The following is a 15873-nucleotide window of genomic DNA, read 5'->3' as shown; positions in this document are numbered from 1 at the left end:
GGGGCTCCCTGAACCACAGCTGTGCCACGCACCCCCCGAACCCCCAAACCACCCCCCTGCCGGCCCAAGGGGCTCCTGCACCCTCTGCCCTGCCACTGCAGGGCTCCAGGGCTGGAAAGATAAGACAGCGAGGCTGGTGTTGGGGCAGCAGGGCAGGGCACCGCTCCAGAAACACGGGAGATTTCCAGCTCCAGGGCTGGGAAGGAAATAAGTGGGTTCATTTTATAGGCCACCGTCGAGTGCAAAATTACAGCAAGGAAGAGCGATGTTGATGGCCCTGGGTAAACAGGAGTTTAGTAGGCAGAACAGAAATGACTCCGGCAAGGCGGGCACAGGAGCGTGGAGGGCAGATTTACAGCCCTGCCGTGCCAGAGAGCCCCTGATTTATGTCCCGGTGTAAAAAAAGCCCTATCTGGCTTAAACCATCTAATTTATAACGGCCGTTCGTAACCATATTGATTGCCTTTAGAAAGAAGGTGCCGTATGCATTGCAAAATCCATTCCTCCACGTTAAAAGCATCCCTGCATAAATCTCCCTTAATACCTAACTGCTTACTGCTTTCATTAGGGTTATGGCAGTACCGGCGGGATCTATAAGGAAATCGAAGCGGCACAGCCCCCTCTCTCCCCGCCCCGCCGCCGGCCAGCGAGAGGCGAGGGCTCCCACCAAGCCGCTGCTGGGGAAGGGATACATCATATGATCTTAAGCGGCCGTTTTATCCACCCAGCTTTGGGCTTATTCCCTGCCTGGGGATGGCAGCAGATGGCACCGGGGGACGAACTGGGATAGACCCTGTATATGAATCCTCCTCGTTAAATTCAAAGCAACGAGCCGCACTCCATCACGCACATGTCCCTCCCTTGCAATACATCCAGGCAACACTCGGCTTGGAGAAAAAAACAACAACAAAATACAGAACGACAACAACAACAAAAAAACACCCCCGATAAGCCCCGTAAACAAACTCTGGGGGCAGCTAAGGTTTTATAATGGCGGAATTAAACTCCACGACAAATGCAATTTATGTCCGGGCGAGCGTGCCGTTAGTTAAGCGGAACCCAGGTCATGGGGGAGTGACCACAGTGGGGAATATTAATTGTGCATGGCAGTGGGGCTCCATCACCCCTCCACGCCAACACGTGCATCAGGAGCCACGGCAGAGCATCACCCCCCGCCCTGGCCCGGGGGCTCATCCCCTGTCCCCCCTGCCCCCAGGATGTGGTTATGTGCCGTGCCACGTGCCACGGGTGCTGTTAGGGCATGCGGAGGTGGGCCAGTGGCATGCGGGGCCCCGGCCCGTGGGGGTGAGATGGGGGTTAGGGGAAGGGAGGAAGGAAAGAGAAGCTCCTCACAGTTTATTCTTTCTTTTGTGATACTTTGCCACCATGTCCTGCAAACTGGGAAGGGTTGGGAGGGGTTGGAAGGGGGAGAAACACAACAGAACAGAAATCAAATGAAAGGAAAAAAAAAAACCAAAACATGGATGGGGAATAAATGGAGGGCAAATTAAATGGTGGGGGAGGCCAGGGGAGGGAGGGGTGGCTGTCTGGTACCCGTGACATGGGGCTGCACCCAGCTAGATCCCAACATCCCAGGTCAGGTGTCCAGAGAAGGGCAACGGAGCTGGTGCAGGGTCTGGAGCACAGGTCTGCTGGGGAGCGGCTGGGGGAACTGGGGGGGTTCAGTCTGGAGCAGAGGAGGCTGAGGGGAGACCTCCTGGCCCTCTGCAACTCCCTGCCAGGAGGCTGTCAGTCTCCTCCCAAGTAACGAGGGACAGGACAAGAGGAAATGGCTTCAAGTTGTTCCAAGGGAGGTTTAGTTTGGATATTAGGAAAAGTGTCTTCACCAAAAGGGTTGTCAAGCACTGGAACTGGCTGCCCAGGGAAGCGGTGGGGTCACCACCCCTGGAGGTGTTTAAAAGACGTGTAGATGTGGCACTGAGGGACACGGTTTAGTGGTGGCCTTGGCAGTGTTAGGTTAAGGGTTGGACTCGATGATCTTAAAGGCCTTTTTCAACCTAAATGATTCTGTGATTCTACAATTCTGTCTCGGGATGGGCTGGATCCCAGCATCCCAGACCTCCTGCCAGCCCGTGCTGTGCTGGCTCCTGGGGCTCCCTGGGTTCTTTCCAGCCAGCCAGCACATCCCTGGCTGCATTCCAGGCACCTCCGCAAGCGGGTGAATCTGCACGGGGGCTGCGGGTGGAGGAAGGGATGCACAGATGCACAGCTGGATGCACGTGTACACGATGCATGGATGGACGGAAGGACAGACGACGTCCTGCCAGGGCCAGGCAGAGCCGAGGGGTCCCCGTGGCATTTCAGAGGTGGCGAGGAGAAGCCGTGAGCCGCGGTGACGTGCCTCGCGCGGGAGCCGGGCCCAAACGCTCTCACCTGTTGATGAGGTCCTCGTTGCTGTCGCTCTCCATCTCATCCTCGATGGCTGCCTGCAGGTCCCCGATGCGCTTGAAGGCCAGCTTCAGGTCCGACTGCAGGCTCTGGTTGGCAGCTTCCAGGCTCTCCAGGTCCATCTCCTGTGGGGAGGGAGTGGGGTGAGCCAGGTACCCTGGGGAAACGCCCCTGTCCCCCTGCCCAGCCCCGCCGTGGGTGCCTCACCAGCTCGTGTTTCTTGCGGCTGGCCTCCGCCTCCTTCTTGGCCAGCTCGCCCATCTCCTCCTTGACGTCGCGGAGCTGCCGCTGCAGCCGCTTGTTCTGCTCTTTCTCCCGGTTCTCGGCGGCCGCGCGCTGATCCCGCTCCTCCGTCAACTTCTCCATGTTCTCCTTCAGCCGCGTGGCCAGGCTCTGCGGAGCGGCGGGCACGAGGTCACCCCGGATCCCCCCACAGACCCCTCACCCTGCAGCAACATCCACCAAGCACTCACGCGAGGACAGATCCCATCCCCTTGAATTTACACAAGGATATGGAGGAGAAACACCCCCTCCCCAGGGCCAGGGAAGGGACAGAACAACTGCGGGGGTTTTGTCGAATTGGAAAAATAGACTTAACTGTGTGTGAAGTAATTACAGTGTGTAACGTAGGGAAAAAATAGCTCCCATTCTCCCCCAGCCGCTGAGCCAGCCACTGCATATTTATGGCCCCGGTAGAGAGAGCGGGGAAGGGAAATAACAGCTAGGAAAATATTAAGAGGAGAGCTAAGCTGCTCCGCTCCCCCAGCAGAGCTGCAAAGGCAGAATATAAAGCAGGCTGCGTTTAGCGGGGCCGGGAGAGTCTATAATTTCCCTAAGTCAATGCAGGGAAATAGCAGCACTTTGCCGGGCTGGGTGGTGGATTACTGTTATCGGTGCTTGCAGGGAGCTTTCCCTGCAGGGACGGGGCCAGGCTGCCAGCAGGAGAGGGCTCAGCGTGGGGGGTCCCAGGGAGGGGATGTTGGGGATGCGCTCAGCGGATCCCCCGGGCGACTTCGCATCACGGTCCCGTTGCGCCCCGATCCCAGGCGGAGCGGAGGGGGAGCCCAGCACCTACCTCCAGGCGCTTGACTTGCGTCCGCTCGAACTCCAGCCTGGTCTCCAGCTCACGGATCTTGGCCTCTTGCCGGCTCACCAGTGACTTGTCCACCATGGACTGCTCCAGGAACTCCAGCTGGCTCTGCAGGCCTTGCAGCTGCGGGGTGGGGGCACTGCCTCAGCCTCCATCACAACCTCCCTGGACCCCACCACGCGCCCTGGAGTGGAGGTGCTGGCCACGCTGCTCCCGTCCCGGTGGAGAGCTCCCCATGGGACTGCCCTGCACCCCCACAGTGTGGGCAGCAGGTCTCTGGGTGCCCCCCTGCTCCCCCCCAGCTTCACTCGGGGTGCATGTCCATGCCTGATGTCGGTGCTCCCCACCTTCTCCTGCAGCTCCTGCTTCTCCTTGCTGACCTCCTCCACCTGCGCCTGGAGGTCGTTCATCTGTGCCAGGTCCCGGGATGCCTGTGGGACACACCGGGGCCGTCAGCAGGGACCCCACTGCGCCGCCTCTGGGAGGGGCGGTATGGGGGGCCAGGGTGCCACAGCTGCTGTTCCCCCCTCACCTGGGCCACAGCCGCCTTGTGCTTCTTCATCAGCTCATTCATGTCCTCCTGGTCCTCCTCCAGACGACTCTGCACCTCGTTTTTCTCCCGCTGCAGCCGGCTCAGCTGCTCCTCCAGCTGGGGGGGGAGCCGCCTTTGTCTCCCGCTGCACCCCAGGAGCAGGGCACCCACCCCCCAAAACCACCTCAAACGGCGTGGGGTCACCCTGCCGGCACGCGCTGTGCTGGTGGGGGTGTCCCACCAGGTACAGGTGGGGTACAGCCCCATCACAGGGCATCACACCCCAAGAGCACTCACCGCTGCCTTGGCCTTGGAGAGGTCGTCGATCTGCAGGTGGAGGTCTTCGATCTCCACCTCCATCGACTTGCGGGCCTTGACGGCGGCCGCGCAGGTGAACTCCGACTCCTCCAGCTGCAGGGACACGGCTCAGCACCTGGCCAGGGGACGGGGACACCCCGTGTCCCTCAAGGGCTGGGCGTTTTGGAGGGGAGGGGGACAGGTCTGGCTGCACACCTGGTTCTTGAGCTGGGCGATCTCCCTCTTGCTGGGCGCGTTGTTCTTCAGGTGGTCCAGCATGATCTGCGCATCGGCCAGCAGCGCTTTTGTCCTCTTTAGGTCCCGGCGCAGGCGCTTCTCTGTCTCGAAGTCCCGCTGGTTGGCCTGAGGCAGGGGGGACAGTGACAGGGCACCGTGCCAGAGGGGCACCCACCCCTCCACAGCCCTCTCAGGGTCCCTGAAATGAGGCACATGCCTGGCTGCCCCCCACCCTACCTGCTCACTGACGGCCGATAACTTGCTCTCCAGCTCCCGTTTCTCTCTCAGCACCTTCTGCTTGTCCTCATACTCCTCCTCCAGCTGCACCTCCATCTGCTTCAGCTGGGGGACAGCAAGGACAACCCGGTCAGGGCAGTGGGAAGGTGACGGGACCCCCCATCTCTCATGTTCTCATATACTGGAGACACCAGGTGACCCCACCAGCCAGGTGTTTGTGCAACCAGAGGCACAAAGCCCGGCGTATGCCGGCCAGGGCAGTGGAGGGACCGGTCAGACCTGCCAGGCCAGCAGAGCTGGGCCGTGGCTGCGTGGGAGCCTGGTGCTGCGTGACAGTGCCCAGCTGGCAGCTCCCGGCACCCAGCCAGGGCATGGGGACACATCCTGGTCCCCCCTGGGCAGAGGGGCCACAACTGAGCCCTACCTTCTTCTGGCATGATTGCCGAATCTCCTCCACCTCCTCGTCACGGCTCTCCACCTCTTTGGCGTGGGTCTGCCGCAGCCGCTCCATCTCCATCTCCAGCCGCAGTTTGGCCTGCAAATGTGGGGGGACGTGGTCAGAGCAGTGGGAACATGGGGACCCCCGCCACACTGCTCCCTGGCTGCCACTCACCCAGAAAACCCCCCGGTCCGAGGCCGAGTGAGCTGCCTGCCCCACAGCGACCGGCCGGGCCATGGCACAGGAGCTGTGTCGGCAGCCGCGATGCCTGGCCCGACGCCGGGCTGAGGGCAACCGCCTCCTCTTCCCGGGCAAGCCCGGCCCAGGTAATAACAGCCCTGCATGAAACCACCCCACCCAGAAACCTCGCCCCTCCCCGCTGTACCTGCTCCAGCATCTGGATGGTCCCAGCCTGCTCATCCAGTTCCTCCTCCTGATCTTTCACCTTTGCCTCCAGGTCCCTCAGCTGCTTCTTCACCTTGGCCAGGGAAGCCTCGTCCTTTGACTCCTGGGAGGAGATGTCCTGCAGCTCAGCCTCCAGCGCCTCCGCCTTCTGCGTCAGCCCTGCGATGTCCGAGTCCTTGTCCTGCCCAGAGAGGAGGTCACCGTGAGCCTGGGGCTCTCACCAGTTGGGGCACTGGGGAGAGGACTGGGAGCCACTCACCTCCAGGAGCTGCTTGAGTCCGAAGACCTCAGCCACCAGCACGTCCTTCTCACGGCTCAGCTTCTCCCGCTGCAGCCTCTCCCGCTGTGCCTCCTCGTGTGCCTGTGAGAGCTCGCTGTCGAACCTGCGCGGGGGGAGCAGGATGGGAGCTCAGCACCAGCGACGGGCACCGGGAATGGGTCCCCAGCCCCGTGCCACCGGCACCGCGCCGAGCATCCCCATCCCACAGCAACAGGCACCGGGAAGGGCGGTGTGGAGACAAGTCCTCGTTAGAAATGTGCTGTTGATGAGCCTTTAATTGCCAGCATGGCAGAGGGGAGCCACTTGGAGAAACTCCTCCCGATGCCTTCGCTCAGTGGCTAATGGAGAGCGCAGCGCCTGTGGCACAGACCCCGGCAGCCATCCTGCAGGGCTGGCACATGCTGGTGAGGACTGTGGCTACTAATGGTGGGGACTTGGCTATGGGGAGGCAGCCAGGGACACCACACCCTCCAAGAAGAACGCAGAGGGGCTGCAGGACTTGGAGGGGTCTCCAGCATACGGGCTCTTGCAGCAGCTTGGCTCCTCCAGCCACAGCCTGGTGCTGCGGTCCCACACCAGATGGCACTGGTCCCATTCCTGGAGGGGACACGACCCCCCCCCACACCACCCCCCGCCCCTGAGGGACTGCTCAGCACATCCTGGAGCCAGGCAGCACTGGGGCAGCCTCTCCCAGTGCCCCCAGGATGGAATCAGCTGGATTTGCTCCAAAATCGCTGTCTTTGGGGCTTAGAAAACAACCCTGAGCTTGAGTTTGTGACCTGAGTTAAACACCTCGGCAGCTAATCCCCACTTTACCTTGCGCTGGGTAATAAACAGCTGCATTAGCACAGACTCCAATCCGCGGAAATTGAAATTAATTAGATTGGATTCTCTTGCTGTATTTGTGTGTGTGATCATTACCATAATGAGATGAAAGCGTCCCTGCTGCTTAATAACATTAGAAAACTTTGGGGCTGGGAAAGGGGACGGGATGAGAGCGAGTGCTGAGCAGAGCCACGGGGCACAAGCAGCCTCCACCATGGGACATGGCCTCACACAGGGAGTTCACTTGGCTCCAGGCCCCCAAAAAGAGCATTGGGATCCCCCCCGCAATGAGCATATCTGACCCGGGCAGCCCCATCCTGCTGGAGACACCTCGGCCAAGTGGGAGCTGGTGAAGTGCCCAAATCCCTGCTAAAATGGTAATGCCACTTTGCAAGAGGCTCGCTGCGCTGTGAGGCTGCCGTGTCCCCCCCGCCGCGTCCTCCCCCTGGCCAGTGCACGGTCCCCACCTCCGCTGCTTCTTCTCCAGGTCGTGGTTGCGTCCTTGCTGGCCCTCGAGGTGCAGCTTGGTGTCCTGCAGCTCCGCAGCCAGGCGCTGGCACTTCTTCTTCAGCTGCTGCAGCGCCCGCTGGCTCTCCTCGCTGTCTGCCTGCAGGTCTGTCAGCTGCGGGCAGGAGCAGGCAGGGATGTGAGGGCTCTGGGAAGCCACCACATACCCGCTGCCCTGGCCACAGGCTCCCCCGGCTCCGAGCTACCCACCCGCTCCTCATCCCCACGCTGAGAGGGCTGCGGGGTCCCCAGGGCTGAGCCCCACTCACCCTCCGCTCCAGCTGCCTCTTGCCCTGCTGCTCCACCTCCAGCTTGTCCTCCAGCTCCTGCTGCAGCCGTTTCTTGGTGAAGTCGATCTCCCGCACCGCCCGCTCGTATTTCAGGCGCCATTCACCACCTGTGTGGGGAAATGGGGTCACCGAGGGGCTGTGTGGGGTGGTACAGGCCCACCGTGGAGAGAGGAGCATGGTGCTGTGACCACGGGGCACCCAGGGTGCGCTGGCAGCAAGCACTGGGGGCAGAATGGCACCTGAATCATCATCGTCCAGCTCCCCGTTGAGCTCGGCCGCCCGGATGAGCCGAGCCTCCATCACCTCCATCTCCATCGACTCCATCTGCTTCTTCAGAGCATCATACTTGGCCTGGGAGGGGACACAGCTGTGGTGAGCGCCATGGGGGGGGGCCAGGAGATGGTGCCAGGCTGGGGAGAGGCACGTTTACCTGCAGGTCCTTCATCTCCTTTTCAGCCCGCAGCCTCTCGGCCGTCTCGGCGTCCAGCAGCTGGGAGGCCGACTCGCCAGTGTTTCGCTCGTCCGTCAGCTCCGATGTCAGCTCTGTGATCTGGGGGCAGAACGGGGGGGAGCAGGAGCATGGGCCAGGGCAGGCTGGCACAGCACCACACCCCCTCCAGGTGCCAGCAAGGACCTACCCTGCTCTCCAGGCGGTCGCTGTTGAGCCGGAGCTCGTTCCGCTCCTTCTCCACCTTCTCGAGTTTGCTCTTGAGCTGCTGGATCTCTTCCTGCAACAGAGCGGGCAGTGAGGGAGGGGGCAGGCGCAAGGGGAAGAGGTTGGCAGGCAGGAGCCTGGCAGGTCTCTGCACCCCCTCAGCCCCCCCTCAACGCTGGGTGGGTAGGGCGGGGGCTCCCTGGGGTGGGGGCCGCTCTCCCCTGCCAAGGGCTGGGCAGGGACTTTCCCCAACCAGCTCTGCTGACTCCAACCCCATAAATGGTGTCGAAACACCACGCAGCCCCGGCAAAGCTGGAGAGGGGTTCCCGCACCCCCCGGGAGAAGGGGTGGGAGCAAACCCACCCATTGGCACCTCGCCAAAGGGTTTGGGTGCATCCAGCCCAGGTGGGGAGGGAAGGGGCCAACCAAGATGCCCAGGGACCACCAGCCAGCACCGGGGAGGCGTGCCCGGCTGCCAGCTTCAAGTACATCTTTCTCTCCTCTTCTCTAGTCCCAGCACAGGCTGGGGGGGGGGCAGGAGGGGGCCCAGGTGCCCCCACTCCCGTCGCTCATCCTCAGCGGGTTGGGCTGAAAGCTGAGCCAGGCAGCAGCTCCGTGCCGGGCGGGCTCAGTGGGGGCACGAGTGTCTGGTTGCCAGCGCGGCGCAGAGCCCCCGCATATGCCTCTCGGCACACGGTTTCATTTCCATTCTCCACGCCTTGTAATTGGGCTCATGCAACAGCCGGCTCTCGGGATGCTAATGACATGCTGATTCACAAATTAAGGAGCAATTCGAGCCTGGCGTGCTGACGGGGCACGGGACAGCCGCTGTCCTGCATCTCACCCCATCATGGGGTCCTGCAATCCCACCCCACTGCAGGATCCTGCATCCCACCCCACAGCGGGGCCCTGCCCGGGAGCAGCGCTCCCCCCAGCCCACCCTGCCCCATCCAGCGTCCCCCAGCACAGAGGTACCCACGTCTTTGCCGCGGATCTGGTCCTCGGTGAGCTGCACCTCGATGAGGGGCCGCACGGTGGTGAAGAGCTTCCACCAGGGCCAGCCCTTCACCCCCTTGTTCTTCTTGATGTTCTTCTGCACGCACCGGATGGCCAAATCCTGGATCTGTGCGGGGCACGGTGTCAGCACAGGAGATGTGCCAGCACGGGGTGCCACCAGCGGGGCAAGCAGGCACTCAGCACCCCTGTCGGCACCCCAGCACGCTCCCCTTCGTTAGCATTTGGGCTAATTGCACTCGTCTCATCTGCTGTTTGATTCTCTCCAGCCCCTCCAAACACCACTATTGTGGAAGGTGAGGAGCTGCTGAGACACCTATTTTATGCCCTCTTTAATAACAAAAGTAGGAGCCGATACGCTGCTTCATCCCACCGTGGCGATGCCCAGTGCCCTCCCTGCCGGTTCCCCCCGGCCCCCCGGTTCCCCCCGGCCCCCCACCGCTGGGCGGGCGCTGGGGGGGTGGTGGGGGGAGGCGGGAGGAGGAGACGCTGGCCCAGGCGGCGGCAGAAAGGCTGCGCTGCCCATTTTAGGCGAAATTGTGCAGCAGAGCGGGGAGGGGAGAGCTGCTGGGACGAACCTTCCTCTTCTTGAACTGCTGCCGTGCCAGGAAGCCCCTACACGCTGCCTGGAAGAGGGTGATATTCCTGCTGGTCTGCGCGTCCCGCTGCTCCTCCAGCCTGGCCAGTGACCCAGCTCGGAAAAACACCTGCGGGAGGGGAGCGGGGTGAGACGCTGCCGGGTGCCGGCATCCCTCCGGCCACGCCGTGCCACCCTCCCGCCGCCCCGGCTGGTGGGGATGCGGCTTTCCCCTCTGCAGCCACTGGTCCTGTCCCATCGTGCGGGTTTTATTCCCCAAGCTCGAGGAATGCTGTAGGTGGGAGCAAACAGTGCTGCCCTTGTGCTGCCCCACTGCGCCACGCCGTGCCATGCCGTGCCACACCGCCCACCCCTGCCCGTGCCGTCAGCAGCCGCAGCCAGCGTGGGGATCCTACCCGGCTCAAACCCATGTGGTAGCTGCTCTTCTCCAGGTCCAGTGAGTCCAGGAGCTCCTCCACTGCCTGCAGGGAGAGGTGTCAGGGCCAGGCTGGTGGCACCCTGGGGTGCAGGGAACCCTTGGGGTGCAGGGGAGCCTGGACCATGGTGCTGGCCCCGGCACAGGGCTCATACTCGCTTCTCGTCCACCACGATGTAGTTGCGCCCGTGTTTCTTGGTCAGGTGCGGGGCCAGGACATCAAAGCGCCGCCTGAACTCCGCAAACACCATGTGGTCAGGGTACCCTGGGGGGAGCAAGGGAGAGTGGGGCTGTGGGGGCAGCCAGGACACCCCGGGGATGGCCAGGGACAGCCCCGTGTGCCCTGACTCCCTGGGGCCCACTCTGTGGGAGAGCTGATGGGGTCACCCTGCATGGCACAAGCTCCCCATGGGACCAGGCACGGCTGGAGTACCCTGACCCTTCCCAGGAGGTTTTTCTTGGCCATGTCCTCCAGCAATTTTGGCTGAGATCTGGGGAGAAAGTGGCCAGATCCTGCCTCAGGAGGAACGCAGGGACACGTGTGCTGCCTGTGCAAGCAAACAAGCCCCACTCTGGCTCCATTCTGAGTCGCAGCCAACTTCTGCATCAGGCTCACAGTGCTGAGCCTCCACATCTTAATTAACAACGAGGTATTGATGGGGATGTTGACCCCAGCACAGCCGGCTGGCTGCGGCCATCGATCCAGGAGGTGTACGGGCAACATCGATTTCCGATCGCGGCAGGAAGGGTCCAGCCTCCAGGCAATAAAACCTCGTCTGGGTGACCAGCCATGCGTATCGATAAATGCTTTGCTGAGCATGACCCGGAGTCCCTCGCCCCAGCGGGACAGGGGCTGGCTGCCAGCAGGAGAGCTGCCAGGAGCCGGCGGCACCAGCGGAGACACCCAATTAAGGCCATGCCTGTCCCTGGCGCAGATAACGGCCTCGCAGGGGAGGGGGGGACAAGGACAGGACCGCCCTGAGGGGACAGCTGGCAGCCATGGGGCTTGGAGCAAAGGCACGTGCCGAAGGGGTTCCCCAGGGGGTGCTTTGGCTCCCCAGGGAGGAGACGTAGCCAGGAACTCCACAGTGCCCATCCCCGCAGCGGGATGCTCACCGCAGCCCTGGCATCCCCCCGCGCCGGGTGCCGGTGGCATGGCTCACCTTGGCGGTACATGCGGAGGGCGTCGAGCAGACGGGAGCCGCGGAGCTGGGCGCGCAGGAGGGGCACGTCCACCTGCATGAGCCCGGCCTCGCAGTGCTCCGCCGGCAGCTCCAGCTCGCTGCCACTCACCCGCCGGCACGGCAGAGCCCGGGGGTCCCCGCCGCTCCCCGCCGCCTTGGGCAAGAAGCAGTGCACAAAGTGAAGCTTGGACTTCTTGATGCTGTCGATGAGGGCGTCCTGCAGGTACGGGAGAGAGGGGTGAGAGGTGACACCAGAGAAGGGCGACAGAGCTGGTGCAGGGTCTGGAGCACAGGTCTGCTGGGGAGCGGCTGGGGGAACTGGGGGGGTTCAGTCTGGAGAAGAGGAGGCTGAGGGGAGACCTCCTGGCCCTCTGCAACTCCCCGACAGGAGGGTGCAGGGAGGGGGGATGAGTCTCTTGAGCCAAGGAGCCAGCGCCAGGCCCAGAGGGAATGGCCTCAAGCTGCCCAGGGCAGGGTCAGGCTGGCTCTGAGGAAGGATTTCTGTGCAGAAGGGGCTGTTGGGTGTTGGAATGGGCTGCCCAGGGCAGGGGGGGAGTCCCCGGGATCCCTGGAGGGGTTGAAGAGTCGGGCTGAGCCAGCGCTGAGGGATCTGGGGGAGTTGGGAACAGTCAGAGTGAGGTTCATGGTTGGACTAGATGACCTCCAAGGTCTTTTCCAACCAAGATGATTCTGTGATTCTGTGACATGCAGCAGTGCCTCAAACGGACGCAGGGACCTCCCCTCGGCACCCCCTCACTCACCACTTGCAGCTTGATTTGGATGCAGAGAGACTTCTTCTTGACGGCAGCCACGCCAGTGGTGAAGGTCTTGCGCATGCTGGTGGCCCGGCGCAGGGCCAGCTGGGAGCCCCCCTCCAGCCCCGCCACCGAGCCCGACAGCACCAGCGCCGACCCACCGCGGCCAGCAAACAGGCTGCTGATGATCTTCCTGGGGGGGCACGGATGGGATGTCATCCCCTAAAATCACCTCTCCCCCGAGCCGTGCTCCCTGTCCTGGGACCCCACTCACTTCTGTGACTCCTGGAGCAGGACGGAGGCGTTTTGGGAGGCCGGGTTGTGCTTGACGTGGTTTAACCAGCCTGTGGCATCATACTCCACCCAGTTGGTCCCTGAGCTGTGGCCCAGGAGGAAGTGTCGGGGCTTGTCACTGGGGAGCAGCGGGCTGTGCCCTGTGAGGAGACAAGGCACCGATGGGCACGGGACTGGCACTTCGCCAACACAAGGCCCTGCAGTATCAGGATCCCCCTGACCTTTCTTTCCCCCTTCCTGGGGGCCATAGTAGGAGAAGAGCCGCTCCAGTAAAGTGTCTTCGTTGCCCCCCGGCTGCAGTGCCTCCTCCTCCAGCAGCCACAGTAGCCCCCGCGCCTCGTCCGTGCGGGCCAGCGACCGGACCTGCGGGTGACACTGAGCTTGCAGCTGGTCCAGCACGTCGGTGTCCCCGGAGGCAGGGATGGGAGGACACAGGGGAGCTGGGCGAGTCAGGGAGCATGCAACCTCGACCGCTGTCAGCATCAAGGCAAAGCGGCACCACGCAAGTGAGCCCCTGCTTAATGGAGACCCAGCAGGGAAGCAGTCAGTACGTAACACTCCGGGCAGCGAGATGCTCACACTGGGGTGGAAAATGCTGCGCTCAGGTGCCCACAGGCTGAAACCCAGCAAGGGCTGGCACTAGCAGCCCCCCTTTGGTCTCTTCAGCCTCCTCCAGCAGAGATTGGAGCACCCCAGGGACTGGAGAACCTTGGGGACCTGTGCACCCTGAGGACCGGAGCACCTCGAGGACTGGAGCACCCTGGGGATCACCCAAGAGCTCCTCATGGCACAGGCAGCTCCTGGGGTGGCAGGGGACACCATACCAGGGGATGCTCACAGCCATGGCCAAGCATTCAGGACAGCCCCTCTTCTTCCCCTGATTACAGCCAAAGGGCCAGGAAAGCCGCCCGGCTGCTGCCTCACGCTACAAACTGCCACGATGCGGCCACGAGGAAGTGTGGCGGGTGCTTACCAGGGCCTGGTGCGAGGGCTGGTCTACAGCAGCTACAGAGCCAGAGGAGCCGGGCTCAGCGTCAGCCAGGGCAAGCTCTATGTTCTCCTGGTGAGGGGGGACAGAGGCACAGTTAGTGCCCACGCAGTGACAGGGATCCAGCAGCTGGTCTCAGTGGGGTCTAGGCAGGAGGCAGGGCTTTCCCGGTGTCCCACCGCCCCGGCACAGGGCAATGCTGGGTGCTGAGGGGGGCCCAGGACACACAGAAGGATCCCCTTGGGTGGTCGGTGCCAAAATGGAGCAGCAGCAGTGATCCTTCCTGCCACCACCACTCCCCACAGCCACCCCATCACCTCCCAGCCTGCCCGCATCTGCCCGCAGGTCTGCCTGGCTGGGGCCGGAGCTGCCAGCAAAGGCATCGCTGGCGGTGGGAGCCCTGGGGAAACCGCTGCTGCACCGAGCACCGTGTCAGAGCTGCTTCGGATGGACGAGTCCAGAGCAACCACGGGGCAAGAAATCAGGAGGAGAACGTAGGAGATGTTCGCACAGAGAGGGGAGGGCAGGAGAGGAGGTGATGGCAGCCCTGGGCGTCCCCGTTACCTCCTTGTAACGCTCCAGCTCGCGGGCGAAGGTGCGTTGGTGGAAGAGGAGCTGCAGGCGCTCCTGGGCATAGTTGTGGCAGAGCTCCTCGAAGGTGGCCCCCCGGTTCTGCCCTGCCAGCTCAGGGTTTTGCGCCCCAGGGGTGTCCACCACTGTCACCGAACACACAGAGTGCTGGCTTGACTTCAGAGCCCTGTGGAGGACAAAGGGTGAGAGGTGACACCCAGTGGGGTGAGCAGGTGCTGCCAGGCCCCCCTCGGCTCTTTCCCCGGCCCCCCAGCATGTACCTGTTGAGGAGGGAGATGAGGAGGGTGAAGAGCTCAGAGTACAAGCCGGCCGCCATGCCCTCCAGACACTCCAGCGCCGTCAGCTTGGGACCTGGCCAAGGCAAGCCTGAGTGTCCCCAGCCCGGCGTCCCTCAGGGCCACCCGCTGTCCCCACCATCCCTCACCCTACCTGTGCCGCCGTCGCCCAGGGGGGGCTCGTCGGGGCCCTGCCGGAAGGAGGTGGATCGCTGCAGGGTGCCCTTGGGCTGGTGCTTGAAGATGGAGGAGGAGAGCTCCTCCAGGCTGCAGCCCAGCAGGTAGGCAGCTTTCTGAGCCCACTCGTGCCGTGCAAACTGCTTCCTCCCGGCTGGAGGGTGGAGAAAGGGGCTCAGTGCTGGCCGGGGCATCCCCCCGCAATGAGGGGGCGTCTCCAGCCAGGCCTGGGACAGTCTCAGGGTTCCCCCAGAGCAGGCTGGGGATGCTGTGCGCAGTGGGAGCACACGGCTGGTGCTGGAGGGCTGGGAAGTGTGTTTTGGGGTCTGATGAGAGGAGATGGGGTGTGCACAGCTTTGTGCCTCTGCAGGGCTGAGCCCAGAGCCACGATGTGGGGTGGGGGTCACCCCTCACCACCACTGCCTGGGGACCTCTGGGGCCTGTGACGGTGCGGGGCTCTGAGCCACCCTGGCACGGGGACACATCCCTGCTCGGCCACACACACGGAGCAGCCCTGTGGTGCAGCAGGACAGACACGGATGCCGGGTGAGGGCAGGGGAGGTGGGAGAGGGTTAATGGTGACACGCAGGGACACGACAGGGGGAAGGCGGTGGCACGTGGGAGGGGGAAGCCAGAGACACGAGCAGAGAACAAGACTTTACCTTCGTCGGCGTCTGCATTGCAAAAGGGCAGCATGCACCATGCAAACAGAGACAGGGGTTAGAAACAACAGCACGTGACAGCGCGGACACGCGGCACGGGGACGCCCTCCTGCCGAAACATGCCACGCGCAGGCACCGCCACGCCACGCACATGCCAAGCCTGGTCTCCCCCCACCCTGAGGCATTGCTGCAGGGAGATGCTGCAACCTGGCATGGGGACCCTTCCCCTGCGAGCCCCAGCTGCGCCGTGGGCACTGGTGGGGTGCAGCTCAGCTCTGTCCCAGAGCACGGGGAGCCGCTCTTGGATCCAGCCTGGTACAAGGGTCAAGGGGCCAAGAAAATGGGGGCTGGTGCGGCCGAGCTGGCTCTGAGCATCCCCAAGTGTCCACAAGATGCAGGGGAGGTTCCAGGAGCAGCGCAGAGCTGGGGCTGGGATGCTCGCCCCAAGCAGGATGCAGGGATGCTCCCCCCCAAGCAGGATCTGGGGATCCCCCCCCAGCAGGCCCCCACAAAGCGGCTCTGGAGCCGACAGAGCATCCCACCGCAGTGGCTGCAGCGGGGCCCTGCTGCCCTCTAGTGCCACGAAGCACCCCATGGGCCAGCACCGCACCCCGCTGTGCCCCCGAGACCCCTTCAGTCTCTCCCTCCTCATCCCCGACTCATCTTTTTCCCTCGGGGCTGCAAATTCCCTCGGTGCAGCTGCCAGTTCCAAGTGCC

The 15873-nt window shown here is 63.2% G+C and overlaps 1 protein-coding gene across 6 annotated transcripts in view; it reads right to left on the bottom strand.

Annotated features, from left to right (window-relative positions):
• The window catches only part of MYO18A (myosin XVIIIA), a 38493-nt gene that overhangs the window by 3813 nt on the left and 18807 nt on the right, over nt 1–15873 (bottom strand). For 3 of the 6 annotated variants that reach the window (XM_074922626.1, XM_074922627.1, XM_074922628.1), the window contains 30 exons: nt 15157–15168; nt 14472–14648; nt 14303–14393; nt 14016–14208; nt 13437–13523; nt 12685–12826; nt 12444–12603; nt 12176–12362; nt 11394–11631; nt 10386–10495; nt 10211–10276; nt 9796–9924; nt 9183–9326; nt 8187–8276; nt 7979–8098; nt 7788–7899; nt 7528–7655; nt 7219–7373; nt 5906–6029; nt 5627–5827; nt 5227–5337; nt 4803–4907; nt 4545–4691; nt 4329–4442; nt 4032–4148; nt 3847–3930; nt 3485–3622; nt 2617–2802; nt 2395–2534; nt 1354–1398 (listed from right to left, as the gene is read on the bottom strand). In XM_074922626.1, the coding sequence (XP_074778727.1) occupies nt 1354–1398; nt 2395–2534; nt 2617–2802; nt 3485–3622; nt 3847–3930; nt 4032–4148; nt 4329–4442; nt 4545–4691; nt 4803–4907; nt 5227–5337; nt 5627–5827; nt 5906–6029; nt 7219–7373; nt 7528–7655; nt 7788–7899; nt 7979–8098; nt 8187–8276; nt 9183–9326; nt 9796–9924; nt 10211–10276; nt 10386–10495; nt 11394–11631; nt 12176–12362; nt 12444–12603; nt 12685–12826; nt 13437–13523; nt 14016–14208; nt 14303–14393; nt 14472–14648; nt 15157–15168 (3853 nt within the window). The remainder of the gene's footprint in view (nt 1–1353; nt 1399–2394; nt 2535–2616; nt 2803–3484; nt 3623–3846; nt 3931–4031; nt 4149–4328; nt 4443–4544; nt 4692–4802; nt 4908–5226; nt 5338–5626; nt 5828–5905; nt 6030–7218; nt 7374–7527; nt 7656–7787; nt 7900–7978; nt 8099–8186; nt 8277–9182; nt 9327–9795; nt 9925–10210; nt 10277–10385; nt 10496–11393; nt 11632–12175; nt 12363–12443; nt 12604–12684; nt 12827–13436; nt 13524–14015; nt 14209–14302; nt 14394–14471; nt 14649–15156; nt 15169–15873) is intronic. The other 3 variants (XM_074922625.1, XM_074922629.1, XM_074922631.1) reach the window with 1 other exon arrangement.

This window comes from Athene noctua, chromosome 19, assembly GCF_965140245.1.
Source record: "Athene noctua chromosome 19, bAthNoc1.hap1.1, whole genome shotgun sequence".
Classification (NCBI taxonomy): Eukaryota; Metazoa; Chordata; class Aves; order Strigiformes; family Strigidae; genus Athene; species Athene noctua.
Note: the sequence above shows the minus strand (reverse complement) of the source record. Positions and strands in the feature narration are given on the sequence as shown.